The sequence below is a fragment of the Bradysia coprophila genome (genome assembly GCF_014529535.1).
Source record: "Bradysia coprophila strain Holo2 chromosome X unlocalized genomic scaffold, BU_Bcop_v1 contig_173, whole genome shotgun sequence".
Classification (NCBI taxonomy): domain Eukaryota; kingdom Metazoa; phylum Arthropoda; class Insecta; order Diptera; family Sciaridae; genus Bradysia; species Bradysia coprophila.
The window spans coordinates 1,866,636-1,880,847 of NW_023503302.1; the positions used below are offsets into that span (position 1 = coordinate 1,866,636).

Here is a 14,212-nt window from a genome sequence, read left to right on the forward strand (position 1 = left end):
AAAAGAAAACGAAAAAAAAAAATTGTATTGGGAAACGTCATGTCCAATATTCTCAATACAAAAATAAATAACATTTTTCGAATTGAATGAAAATGGTTGTTGACATTAAAAGTAACTCACTTGATAGCTGTTGACTTTGAGCAATCAGCTGGGCCAGTAATTGACTATCAAATGATGGATTGATTGATCCACGACCAATTCGTTCATCGTCTTCGCTGCTACTGTAACCATGTTCATGCCGCCATTCAACGGAACGTTGACGCCGGATCTGACTACCGACTGACAGACCGCGCGATCGTCCAATTGTTCCGGAATGGCTTGACATGATTAAACACCACCCAATAAACTAGGGTTTCGTATCATACTATTCGATTCATCTGAAAGTAAATAGAAAAAAGAAAAAAGATTAAAAAAAACCGATTTGTTGAATGAATTTTAATTAAATTACGCGATTAATTCTTGCAAATTCAAATGGCACTGGCACAAGCATAATCCATAAAAAAAACTTACTTCATTTGTCATATGTCTTTCATACAGGAATATATCACAAATACGTATGGAATGCCATACACATATACTTATATGCTTAAACCATAAATTTGCATAAGCCCCATATATATTCATCGTATTTTAACAATATATCCAACCATTGAACAGAATAATTATTTACTAAAGAAATCTACCCATAGCCTATAAAACACACATTGCTCTCCAACCCAAAGATAGTATAAATTGGACGCATACATTCCCATATTATATGTATGTACACAGGAGCACACATCCCCCCAATCAACATGGCATTGGCGAAAAAAAAAGTATGGAGATGCAAATCCTTTTCAGTATGTTGACATCGTCATTAATCATATTTATCCATATGCCCATCACACAAGCAATCCATCTATTCATCCATACATATTCAATGGAGTGTACGGGGTTTTTTTAGCGCTTAAAAAGATACGATGTACAACTGTACCTCTCACATTATAATAACGAAATGATGAAAAATATGCACGTTTAAGGCAACAAAACTTTTTATGCTTGCCACTTTTGGTAAAGGTTTTTAACTAGCTTTTGATTTAAATGGATTTTATCCGAAAAGGAGTCGCCGAGCTTTTGTCCCATTAGTCTGTATTATGTTGGTATAGTTGAGAGAAATGGATCATGACATTATAATGTGTGAATAATTCGTCCTAACAATGTCATTAAGATGAAATTCACGTATCCACATTTAACGAGATTATGCAAATTGATATGATTCTCGGGGGGGTATTTTGTTATGTCTTTATAGATCATGATGTTTTGTGTACTGTACATGAATGGATTGGATGTTTTGTGTGTGTTATATGTAGAAAATGAACGAATGATGTGGAAGATATAAGGAAGTTATTTGACAGCGAGAATATTTTAACGGCAAATGGATTTGAAATGACGCGTACTGAACGTTCCAATAATAAACTTGTCAATAATTTATAAACAAATGGAAATGTGTATGAATATGGAATGGATTCACTGGATGGGGGTGATGAAAATAAAATTTCCATAATTAAATGGCTAATGCCTTTCAGCCACGTTAAAATACTGGAGGAAAGTGCGTAGCTTTATCGGAACATTATGCAATTAACAAATTTTTGAATATATCTACAAATATCAAATCTCTCGTCTAATATTCCGCTTTAATCGTTGGAAATGTTAAAGTTATTGTCGTAATTTAATTTTCTAAGCGAGAACCGCGACTGTTACCATATATAATTTCCAACTTTCGACGAAAATAAATTGTCTCATCCAGAAGTCAAAACTTTGTTGACAAAGAGCAAGCAGCTGCACAACAACTTAAGATATGAAGGTTTTTTATCTCCGTTTTAGAAATGGCAAGTGAACCTACGAAATCAGCATATAATAACTAAATCGGTTTAATTTATCGCTTAATGTTGTTCAATGTAAAATCTTTTACTCCATTTGTTTTAGCATACGTTTTTCTATATTATAGAATACTAGCCAGAAACCATTGCTCATTTTTGTTTTGTAGTTACCGATAACATGGGAGAAATTTAAGAAGCAACATTTTCCCTGATTACAATCCAATTGATGGAATTGGTAATGCACATTGAATGAACAAAGAGATCTGGACTGTAAATAGTGACTTCTTATTTTCCACCTATTTTCCACTTATATCTCCACCTGTAGAGAAATCGACTGAAATAGTACATTTCGTACCTAGGACTAAAAGTCTTTTTTTAGCGTGTGAGAAGTTTCCAGACAGAGCCGAAGGCGAATAAATTTGCATGTGTCGGGGCCGAAAATGAGGGAGTTTTGAGATTTTCCTCTGGTTTTCGACCCCTTACATGAATTTTTTTTGAGTATCTGTTTTGGACGATTAATTTAAGGCACTTTCGCATGTACAACCCGCGAAACTGCCTAAAAACAATCGTCCAAAACAGATACACAAATAACTATTCTACTTTAGTGAAACTAAACGTCTAGTACGTTTTTGACAGGACACGGTAATATTATTGTAAAAATCTAGTGTAGCCTTCAGACTAAAAGAGTCGAATGAGAAAACAAACTTTGATGTAATGTCGAGCTACATCCTTTGAAATGACTTATTCGCCTATGCTAGGTAAATCAATTTTATTCTAAAAAATGAAAACATTTTTTGTTGGAACAATCATTACATTGATTGTCACAATATTCTAAAAATAAATACGAACAAAACACAAAATCAGGACTGCGATGTGTAAATTTCTCCAATTACATTCTGTTTAAATGCATAAAATTTGAAATTACAAATAATAGAACCAGCGCTAACAAGTGTTTCATCGGCGTTAAATGCATCGCTCCAACTTATAGGGGCTAAGGAATATGGGGAGATAACATGCGCTATCATGTTGAAAAAAAATCCCTTTCGATTTGGAAATTACGGGAGAAATTGGAGAACGATGAGGGGAAATGATTTCTGAGTATGCAAAGAACATGATGAACATTGTTCAATTTGAATTGTTTGGTACATTTTGTTAGTCACACAATCAGATGGAGAAAAGTTTAACGAAGCTTTCCAAGTTTGCTTTTCTATTGCTCGTTCATTTCTCCTCTAGTTTTATTTTCTCCTCATCCAGTTTTTCCATCCTTTCGATATGTTTTGGGTTTTTGGTTGCGATAGACTCAGTGTTTGGAAAGCCACCTACTGATATTTTGTAAAAGCGCACGCTGTTAGCTATTTAGTTCTAAATACTTTCGAAGGATTGGTTTGAGCTTTTGCTAAATAAAGATGTAGTTTCGATTGTCATTTTTCCAAACATTGCAACAACGTTTTTAGCAGATTCAAACACTTTAACAGGAAAATCGCTTTTCCTCAAAATAAAGTCGTTTTTGGTCTAATTTGATTGGGAAATCAAACGGCCACCGTAGGTCGAATAAAATTGTCAAAAAGTTGTGTAATATTGCAAATAGTAGCACAACAGGCCCAATGGAGGCCTCCGCGCGCGATTTAACTCATAGTAGTTAATCAGCTATCTTCTTAATAATAAATGTTGCAAATTAAAGTATTTGCAGATGTAGTTCCAAAAGATGTAAAAGGATAATAATTAACCTAACAATTTTTTGCAACCACTTTCGCAACTACTTCAAAACGAAGGTTACCTCCTGAAGTAGTTGCAAACGTAGTTTTATTACGACTTTTAATAAATAATTTTCATCATAAGGCTGAATTAACCTTTGATAAAGTATAAGACGTGAAAGATTTTGCTCCGCAATATTTTTCATTCAAAATAAAAACATCCAAGTAAATTTAATTTAAATCAGTATATCAAACAGAAGCTTTGATTGGATGCCACATCAAATATAGTTTACTTGAATTTCATTAAAATCTCGTTTTTGACTATTTATAAATATCATCAGGGAGCCACGTTCCAAAGATTATCTGCAGAAAATTTCTATTGCTATACAAAGAGGCAATGCGGCATGTATTCTTGGAACTTTAGGAAGTAATAGAGCAGATGATTTTTATTTATTGTAATATTTTTTGATTGAAAAGATCGTTTTTTTACTGACTGCGCCGTATGCGAGCAGTCTTTTTTTCGCTTTGAAAAAATATAGATACGTAATTGTCAAGATTCGCTCCATCAGTTGAAGAAACTGGATCATCTGAATCACAAAAAAATCGAATTGTCCTGTCAAGCATAAATTGTTTGAACAACTTTTGCAATAAAATATATCTGGATTCATAGAGGTTGTAGGTATGCCTGCAGCCAGAAAGAAATTTTTGGTGCTGGTGCCCATCAAAAACAGCAAGTAATAGACCTCAAGATTTCATTTAATTCATTAAGTGTACTAAAGCTATATGAGGGAGAAAAAAGGCTGTTGTCTTGCACTTAATAATAGAATTGTGGGATAATAAGTTGCAATACCAGTCTGTGTAAAGATCTAAATTATCAGTTTGAACTGATTCAAAGTATAATTCACACAACGTAGTTGCGTAATGAACTAAAGATACCAACAGGTTATTTGTCGTATATTTGTAATATGACAGCGCAGATGAGATTAGAGAAATTAAGAACTTCTTCTGATTTTCAATAGATTGATACCAAATCTTGTCATTAATTTTCTATTACGGAAGATTATTTTTGTCTTCGTTGCTATGAATATATGACTAACTGTTTCTGAAATATGTTTGTTTGTGTTAACATAAAGCGTAACTTATTTCGATATATCCGCCATTCACGTGAACGAAAGAAATATTTTTCACATTTAATGAAAAATCACTTGTTCAACTTATTAGGTTTGATTGTTTCAGAAATCTTTTATTAAAAAAGAAATCATCTCTCCATCGCATAAACGTTTCCACATTAAATTATATTTCAATTAATTTGTTATTTTTAGTTTTTATTCCCCTGATCGAGAAACACAAAAAAAAAGAATTTTATTCGATTTTATGATTACTGCCACAAAATTGCTTTTCGGTTAAGCTCGATTGTACCGTATACTCGAATAGTCTCGTTATTTGAAAACATTCCTTTTTTCATATCATTTCTGAATTCTGTCGGATTATTGATTCAATGATTCGAAATAATTTTTATTTCCACAAAAAAGGAAGAAATAAAACAAATAAAAGGGTTTTTTTCCATCACAGAGGTATATTATACATGACTATGATCCGTGTGTATAAACAGTATGTTAACAAAAGAAAATCTTTAATATTGAATGTTGACCGTAAAACGGAAAATATTTTGATATGAATCGATTATGCTACCGTTGGAGTTTTATTGTTTTAATCTATCATCTACGGCAATATTCAAACAAAAATAAACTTTACAAAAAATGTATATTGGTCGCAGATACCATATTCAGTATGTTGAATCGTTGAAATTATTATCGTCCATTAAGCAATAAAAATAAAATAATCTGCCGTGTTGTCAATGTTATTTATGTACTCCTAGCCCTTAACGGAAGCCAGTAAATCTACTGAACTGAACCGTAAACACTCCAATTAATGAAGTTTTAGGTTCCTTTAGGTTACCTGGTATGATTTGTTGGTGACGTAAATTGTAATGTCAACTGTGTTCAGATTATACGATTTAACATAACATAGCAAATAATTCACAACATGACATCTGTACAGTCTAGTTTATTGCTTGGAGTGCGTCGCATTTATCTTTGAAATCGTGGCTGTTAATTTACTTACAATGAGGTGTCATTTCATTTTTTTTAGGGCGAAAATTGCTACTTTCGTCCCGCAAACGAGGGTAGATCAACTGTCGCAACTCTTGCACGAAAAGTTTCCTGAAGGACGTCAAACAATTGTAAAAACTATCACTTCCTTAACTCTTACAACTAACGTTTTATTAATTTGCCATTACGAGGCAGGATTTTATAGCAAAAAAAAAAAAAAAAGGATCAATAATGGTCGAGCTGAGTCTTATAAAATTGAGAATTTTCAATCTGATTTTTTTTAAAGTTTTCATTTTTTTTTCTTGATAGTATACGACAAAGGGATTTTGACATCTTCGATTAGGGAATCGTCCATAAACAAGGAGCGTTGATAAGGGTTCAACGAAACATATTATACAAACAAAATATGAGAAATTCAATCCCAAAATAATCAAAGTCTTACATTGTTCAAAGTTCAGCTTTTGAAATATAATTTTGTTTTTAGTTAAAATTGATTAGCTGCTGCTTGCTTGATGTGCGATTTCATGAAAATTATTGAGTTTAGACATTTTTTATACTGAAAAGTTGTATCTTCATATTTCGGCAATTAATAAGTAATACGTGCTGTCTGGCTCACCCGTCGAAGTGATTTCTTTCTAAATGTAAGAGTGTGACTTGAAGCAATAACGAATTATTATCTTGTTTGTACTTTCTAATTACGAAGGTAAATTCCATGTCAAAAGGTTAACCTCGTACGAATTACTGATTAGGATTAGATTAGACACATGAAATTCGAAGCAGTCGGTAAGGGCAAAGCATTTGCCTACGATTACAGATGACGCAAAAATTGTCAGTTCAAGCTCGAAGACGAAGATACTTGGTGCGGTTCTTTTTGAACTTTAAGTGGTTACATCTACGGATCAAAGATTTTTGTAAGTGTACAACTCGAAAAGACACAATAATTGACATTAACATGTTTTTTCACTTGACATTAACATGAGTGACCCCATCTTACGGATGATGAAATTTTGACTTTCAACTGATGTTGCTCTGCGACTAGTGGACCGAGAGCAATTATTTTGACAAGGTTGGTAATTTTTGTAGAATTTTTTCGGTCAAGTTTTTGTTTTTGCAATTTTTGCGTACAAGCGCAGAATGAGTCACCTACAGCGATAGCAGTTGTATCAGTTTTGCGATATCAGGGACTTGCGTCACTTTTACTCTTTTGAGCGTTTTTGACTGTTATCAGTTGTTTTGGAAGTTTGTTTTGTTTTCTGTTATGTTATTTGGTTGCAATTTATACTAACCATCGGAAAACATACCTCCCGTTGATCTTCTCGCACTAAGCAGTGCGTATACTCTACCTGAAGGTCTTTCCAAGGCCAAAATTAGTACAACATTACAATAATTTAAAATAATTATTTCTAGAGTTATTGACGAAAAACTGTTTTCGGTACCCGCTGAAATGTCTTTACGTTCGCTTCATTAAAGTCGGAGACCACTTGTTCACAAAGTTAATTAAATCACTTGAAGTTTTGGCGATATGACTCTTAAATTAAAGGTTGCTATTCTCTACAAAATGTGAAACACGAAAAAGTATCTCAGATAAGAAAGCAATGCCAACAGTAAAACACCAAAGAAAACGGAAAGAAAACCATTTTGCGGAATTTTTAAGTTATGACAACGAGATTCTTCAAAGTTCTATTTAATTCTGTTATGATGTTGTTACGGAACTATAATTTCAAATAGTGAAAAATTCCCAAACAAACTAGAACTTATTTATTGAAAATGTATTTTAACAAAAAAGTTTTCCGCAAAGTTTTTTCTTCTTTTTTACTTCATACACGAGCACCGCTATATTCTATTCGTAAGTTAATCGTTATGAAAACATTTTCTCAATGATTAAAATGTCATTTTCATAACGTTGACAGCCATTCACAGCCGAAAATCGCATAATGGATTATTTTCCATACAAAAAAGTAACGAAAAGAATTATAAAATACCCGAAAAAAAGTGGAAACCCGCCAAAACTATGTAGAAAAACCATATCGAAATACCAATTATAACGAGCCTTTTATTTTCCTTTAGCTGTTTTTACACTCACTGAGAAGATATGGCTTGTTATTCATGAAAATATGATTAATGGCGTGACATTATGAAAAATCATGTTTTTCTTTTCCGCTTTTTGACTATTCAATCAACAGCGACTCTTTTGCGGGTTGTTACAACGAAAAATTAATTATAATATTACCTTGCTATGTGATGAAATGCAATAGCATGTGGTAGCGCCCATGGGTATATAAATAGGCAATAGAATTTCGAAAATTTATGCTCGCGGCTAGTATATATATGTATATATGACTTGATTGTTCTTGTGTTGTAAAAGTTTTGTTGAATTTTCTTCACAAAAAAAAACAAAAACTTTACAAACATGCAATGCACGCAAATATTAAAACATTTTTCAACTTTATTTTATTTAAATTGTCAAATGCACCCAGAAGTGACTGTTTCAATCAGTCTAGTACAACGCCTAATCGCTGAAATCAACGCAAAGTAACTTCAGGAATTGTTGTATATAATTTGGCTACGGATTTTCAGTAAAGTGCAAGTTATAATAAATGGTCGCCGAATGTATATCGATTGATAAACTATTTTGTGGACTCTTCAAATTAAACCTTACGACTGCGGATTCTTTTAACTGTTAACTGGAAACTGAAAAAGTTTCTCATTAGAAAGAAAACGAAGAAAAGATAAACGTTTAGTTAAATATTCAGTGTGACTGGGAGAGATTTGGAATTCATTTGCTTGCAAAGCTTTTTGTTCATTAATGTATCAAAGTATTGCTGGGTGCTGGGTCGACCGAGACCAAAAAAAGCAGGCCTAAACCTGAACCGGATTATATTTAAACCTATCCGGTCAGGTCAGTTTTGCCCTGATTATTGAGGTCATGGCAAAATTGATCATATTGGTCAGAAGAGGGAGCTTCATATTATGCATTTTACGTTTGGGTCAAAATAAATTCAGTTATTTTTAGGTCACATGGGCCTGACCTAACTTAAAAAAAATCACATTTTAAATCAGGCTTAGCAGGCTAAAGATTTGCAGTGAGCCAGTTACATGTTCTATCGATATAGTGTAACTTCACAGTAATCATCTAAATTACTTCGCTTTCTACCAAAAAAAATTGTCTCCGTAAAGCATCAAGTAACACATTCATCTATCAATCACCATTACAGCTTATATACAAGGCAAATCTCAAAAATGTTCGATAAATTCCTGTCATCAATTTCCGTTATAGAGAAAGAAAATTGAATATTCCAGATTTGAGACATCAAAATAAGATTTGGATTGGAGCAATTTCATTTTGCTTTTCTGTCGATGTAAATTTCAAACTTTGTTATTTCTGCGTTTGAGTCCTTTTTCTGCTATAATCGTCTATTTTATTTGGAGACGAATATGATCTTTTGCTAATTGAATAAATAATAAGTTTAATGCAATACGATCCTGCAATGATAAAGGCATTCGAATTGCAGCATAATGCAATCCATAATTTTCTTCTACTTCAAAAATGTAGTCGAAGCAATCTGTACACATCAAATTTAATATTTATCTTGTCTCATCTTATATAAAGCGACATGAAAAACGGTACGTGTATTCTAGGTATGTATATAATACAAAGTCGTGCTTATAATCTCAAGTTCATGTCTGGATCATCTATCTGCATTTTATCTAAGCGGAAATTCTTGCCAGACGGAGGAGGAAAAAAATCTGTATACAACAACACACCACATAACGTACTATCTGGTAGTAAAAGGAGTACTTTTCTTGCATGAGAGAAAGATATAGTGAAATTTATTTATTTTTGTTTTATTCGGGTTGTAAGACTTATTACAATATGTGGGAGAAAGTTATTCTCTTTTTTTTTGACAAAATGTTTAACAGGATGAATATGTCATAGCTCATACGAAATGTGTTCATATGACAGGAATTATTGTTCATAATGTGACGGCTCGAAAGAATAGAATAATACACAATACAGTGCTGGGTTGTCGCAAGAAGAGGAGGTGGGCCTAAAGGGTGGATTTCGAGGTTTGGTTTTTGTTATTTATTATTTTTGATGATTTATGATTTTTGTGTTGTTTTCGGTGATTAATTTCATTATGTTGGGCTGTGATGATTCCATTTGATGGTTCAGTCAAGGATTATTTATAATATTTGGATTTATAAAATAAAATATGTGAGAAAGTTCGAGTACAAGTTCAGGCAAATTGCAAGAGCAGTCGAAGACAATTACTTGTCTTCCAACGTTAAAACTGAAGGTGAGCTCTTAAGCACTTTTATGCTTCTTGTTATAAAATATCGCACACTGTCTTCATGACTTTGTGTTGTCGAGCTCCCATCGGATTTCTTATTGAGCTTATGTTACAAGTTACGTATCGATCCATCCTGTTACCAATTTTCTTATTAATAATAAGAATGGGATGTAATCAATATTTTTTCTGTACCAAACCATCGCGAACGAAGTTAGTGCACTAATATTTTACACTAATTTATTATTAAAATTAGATTGGAAAATCATTTCGCTAAACATGTTTCTAACAAAAAAAAATGATTACAAACTGATATTCCCATTCAGAATTTTTTGTTTTATTTCGTCTATACCGTTTAATGCATTTAAAGAACATATCTTTAGTGTGGCCGATAAAGGTTGCGTACAATCTTGACCACAAATGTGACAATAACATTCTCGCACAAAAGCACGCCACACATTCTACACACATAGCAATTATTGAAGGACTTTTACGCGGAGGAATACAATAACAAATAGTTGCAAAGTAGAAAACACATAATTCACAAATAAGCCAATAAATTAGTCGATGATCATATATGTATATAACAACAAAAGAATTTTCCATGTCCGACAAGTATCAGCCGAGGGGGAAACTACGCGAGCAAATTTTGTCCCATCCACTTCCATTGATGATTATTGGTTTCTATTGGTAGCTATTGAAAATACGGAAATTGGTGTCTATTGACGGCTATTGACATCAATAGCTAATCCACCACCACCTGACCCAGTATATTCCCACGTAATTCTTTCTCCGATCTGTCAACAATAGACGCCAATAGCAACCAATAGACGCCAACAGTCACCAATACATACCAATAGTAGGCATCAATGGTAAAAGGAAACCAATAGTGGCCAATATAGGGAAATAGTACGTCAATACATGCGATGAACCTGCCTATATTGATGTTTATTGACGTCTATTGGTACCAATAGCAATAAGCACCTGTCCAAGTATTTGCTCGCGTAGATTCCCCCTCGGTATCAGCATATCGAATAGAAACACAAGAACGAAAGAAAGAGCGAAAGAAAAAAAATCACCACGGGAAATATTATTGTAAATAATCAAATGAAAACGGAAACAGAGAGCATGATTTTCTCTTGTTATCACGTCATTAATCATTTAGCAATCCGATTGCCCCCAGTAATTGGGTATTTTTCGTTTTTATTCCTTTATCACGTAATATTTTCCTTGACGTTAATTTTCGTATAAACAATCCATTTTCTGTACATAAAAATGGTAAAGGTGAATGCTGTTTTTATGTATGCGATACGTACAGCTACAGCATGTACATTGTGTGTACATATTATGTATAAATCAGTATACCGAAATAAGTATGGGTTGTAAATAAGTAATTTTCTTCGACGATAAAATATTGTGCGGTTTACATGAAAATTGCAATTTGTTTCAATTAAGTTTTAAAAGTCGTTTTCCTTTAATTTTTTAATAGCTTCGGGTGCAAAGTGTATACCGCTAAATAGCACACAAGACTTGTAGGATCTTGTATAATAGAGATGGACGGTGGAGGATTTTTATCTTCATTTTAATTAAATTCTTTCTTTTTTAAATTTTAACTTTTTTTTGAAACCTTGCACTAATGGGTTCCTTTCATGCGACAATTTATTTTGTCGTAAGTAACATAATGTTTCAAGTTTTTTTTTCTCTCAGTTATTTCGTCGTCGTTCGACTTGTTGTAACTCTCAATCAATTAACATGGTACACACCGTATAATTTCATCGCCGTGTTTGAGTCAGACGACCGTAAAATCATTTGACTGAAATTCAAGATTAACTGACCTGAAGGCTGATCTCTATGTAATACGAGAAAGTAGATAAACAAAGTAATAATTAAAAACACACAACCCCTTCAAAAGTTCATTCCAAATAAATCATGGATATTGCCGTCGCGTTCGTTACATAGAGCCTTCGATTAATTATCGGCAACATAGAACCAAAAGCAATCAACAAATGAAAAACGTTGTCTGAGCTGTGTCTGTTTGTGTTTGAACGTTGCAAGCGCTCACATTAAAATATTTTGTATTTAAACTCTGAAATGTTAGAGTAAGTTAATTATTTATAGCGGTCGACCCTTCCGATTATTCGTTTCAAAATGCAGACTTTTCTTCCAGACAAACTTTTCTGCGAAATTAACAAGGCCACACGAAATGCTGAGGCAAAATAAGATATACCATACCGGTATATAGTTATTTATGCAATAAATTTACGTAATGGAGCAGTTGAGTAGTAAATTAGATCCTGCGCGGTTTTAATGCGCACAAGTGAACGTTAAGGCCCTTAACTTAAGGGGGAGTTGTATTCAAATAATTTTGTAACGGGAATGTATTTATTTATTATAAAATATCACTTCTATTGACAAAAGCAACCTCATCCCGCAACTTGTTGCATAAAGAACTGTTGCCGAAAATTTAATCTTAATCTTCACTGTTGACATTGCAATTTTCATTTAAGAAATCTTTGTGTTTTTTTACCAGACGGCTTAATTGTATGGAGAATACTATACTTTAGATACGGAAACGATCTAAGCACACTTTCCAGTGTTTACACACACCGTTAATGATGTACGTTTATCTGAAGCATCCCAACAACCAACAACCAAAGGTGCTTGCTGCTACGCTTTTAGCGCGATAGTGAAAAATACTAATACGCTATGGTGATATGATATCGTTTCAGTTTTGGGATATTCTTCGTAGATTGGGTGCTATTGCAGTCAGACTATAAATCGCTTTTCATTTACCATTAGCTAGACATGAATGGAAATAATTCTGTTAACAGAAAACTAAAGCTTTAATTGAAAACCAAATTGAATGCAATGTCGTATGCTCTGTACTGTATAGAATGACTTTCCTACTTCTCTCGCGTAAAAGGAAACGATGAGTATTTTCGTATACTTTATTACACACTGAATATATTTGTTTTAAAATAAAAAAGCTCAAAATAACTCGAAATCACTTATTCAGCTTACTGACTTATTCAGTTAGTTTACTCAAATCTCGTTCGAAGGAACTTATCCGATCTATGGTCAAACTAAAACTGGACTCAAATACATTTTTCGATCACCCTTTTGGTACGATAGACATTCCTCATTTTACACACTTTCGTGTGATCAGCATTTTGATGTGAGTGCACTTGCACTTCACATCCGTCCAACCTCGATATCGATTTCGTGGAAGTTTCATATATTTCCCACGACATACGATTCCGAATATTTCAATGTCTCGAAATGTCGCTTATCTAGCAAATTGCTGAATGTATTTTCCAAAGTATATAAACACTGAAGGTAATGCAGACCCTCAGCGGATCAGAGAAATTACGGATCCAAACTTTCAGGTGAATTCATTTTCGCATGTTGTCTAACTTAGACTTGTGCAACATGACGGCCCTAAATCCTCCCAATTCACCACTAAATACAGCTTGACGCAAACAAATTTTGTATGTGTGCAACATAACGCCGCTAAATCGTTCCAAATTTACAACTAGATGCAGCTTGACGCAAACGAATTCAATACGTGTGCATTGCACACTGTGCAACATGACAGAGCTTAAATTCACCTGAAAGTTTGGATCTGTGGGATCTGTGTGTAACTGTGGATTTGCATTACCTTCAGTGTTTATATACTTTGGTATTTTCAGCCATTCGGCATGAGGGGTACCACAGCTATTCAACCTAGATTTTTACGATTACCGTTATCAAAAAAGTAAGTACATGAAGTTACATCAAAATAATCAAAAACCACAAAAAACAACTTCATAAAAAAATCCTACAAAATCCTACAGAAAAATCTTTTTTTTGCAACCATAATAGCAAATAGCGCAAAAGTTAGCGACAGCGCCTCGAAATCTACTGCTGCATTCGAACTCTATTTATTTACAATTGCTTTGAGACGATGTTCAAACGAATGTTGCGTCGCTGTATCTGGCAGGGGCTATGACGCTTAAAAGTATAGAAAAGTGAATAATATTCACCTCGCTGGATGAATCAATTCCAAAAAATCGTAAAGGAAAATCGTAGACATTACGAGATTTATTTTTTATCTTCCATGTGTGACTATTTCATACATTACTCGTTTCTGTATATAAACTCTAAGCCATACGTTATTCTGGTTGTCTAGGGATATAATTTTATTACTCTTCTAGGGTAAATTTTATTTCCGTTTTTTATTTTGAAGAAAAAAACCAATGACCCGACGGAGATTCGAACTC

At 33.4% G+C, this 14,212-nt stretch overlaps 1 protein-coding gene across 3 annotated transcripts in view; it reads right to left on the reverse strand.

Annotated features, from left to right (window-relative positions):
* Window positions 1-14,212, reverse strand: part of LOC119068081 (teneurin-a) — a 289,470-nt gene that overhangs the window by 230,253 nt on the left and 45,005 nt on the right. For all 3 annotated transcript variants that reach the window (XM_037171490.1, XM_037171489.1, XM_037171488.1), the window contains exon 3: window positions 121-377. In XM_037171490.1, coding sequence (XP_037027385.1) covers window positions 121-325 — 205 coding nt within the window. In that variant the 5' untranslated portion in view covers window positions 326-377. The remainder of the gene's footprint in view (window positions 1-120; window positions 378-14,212) is intronic.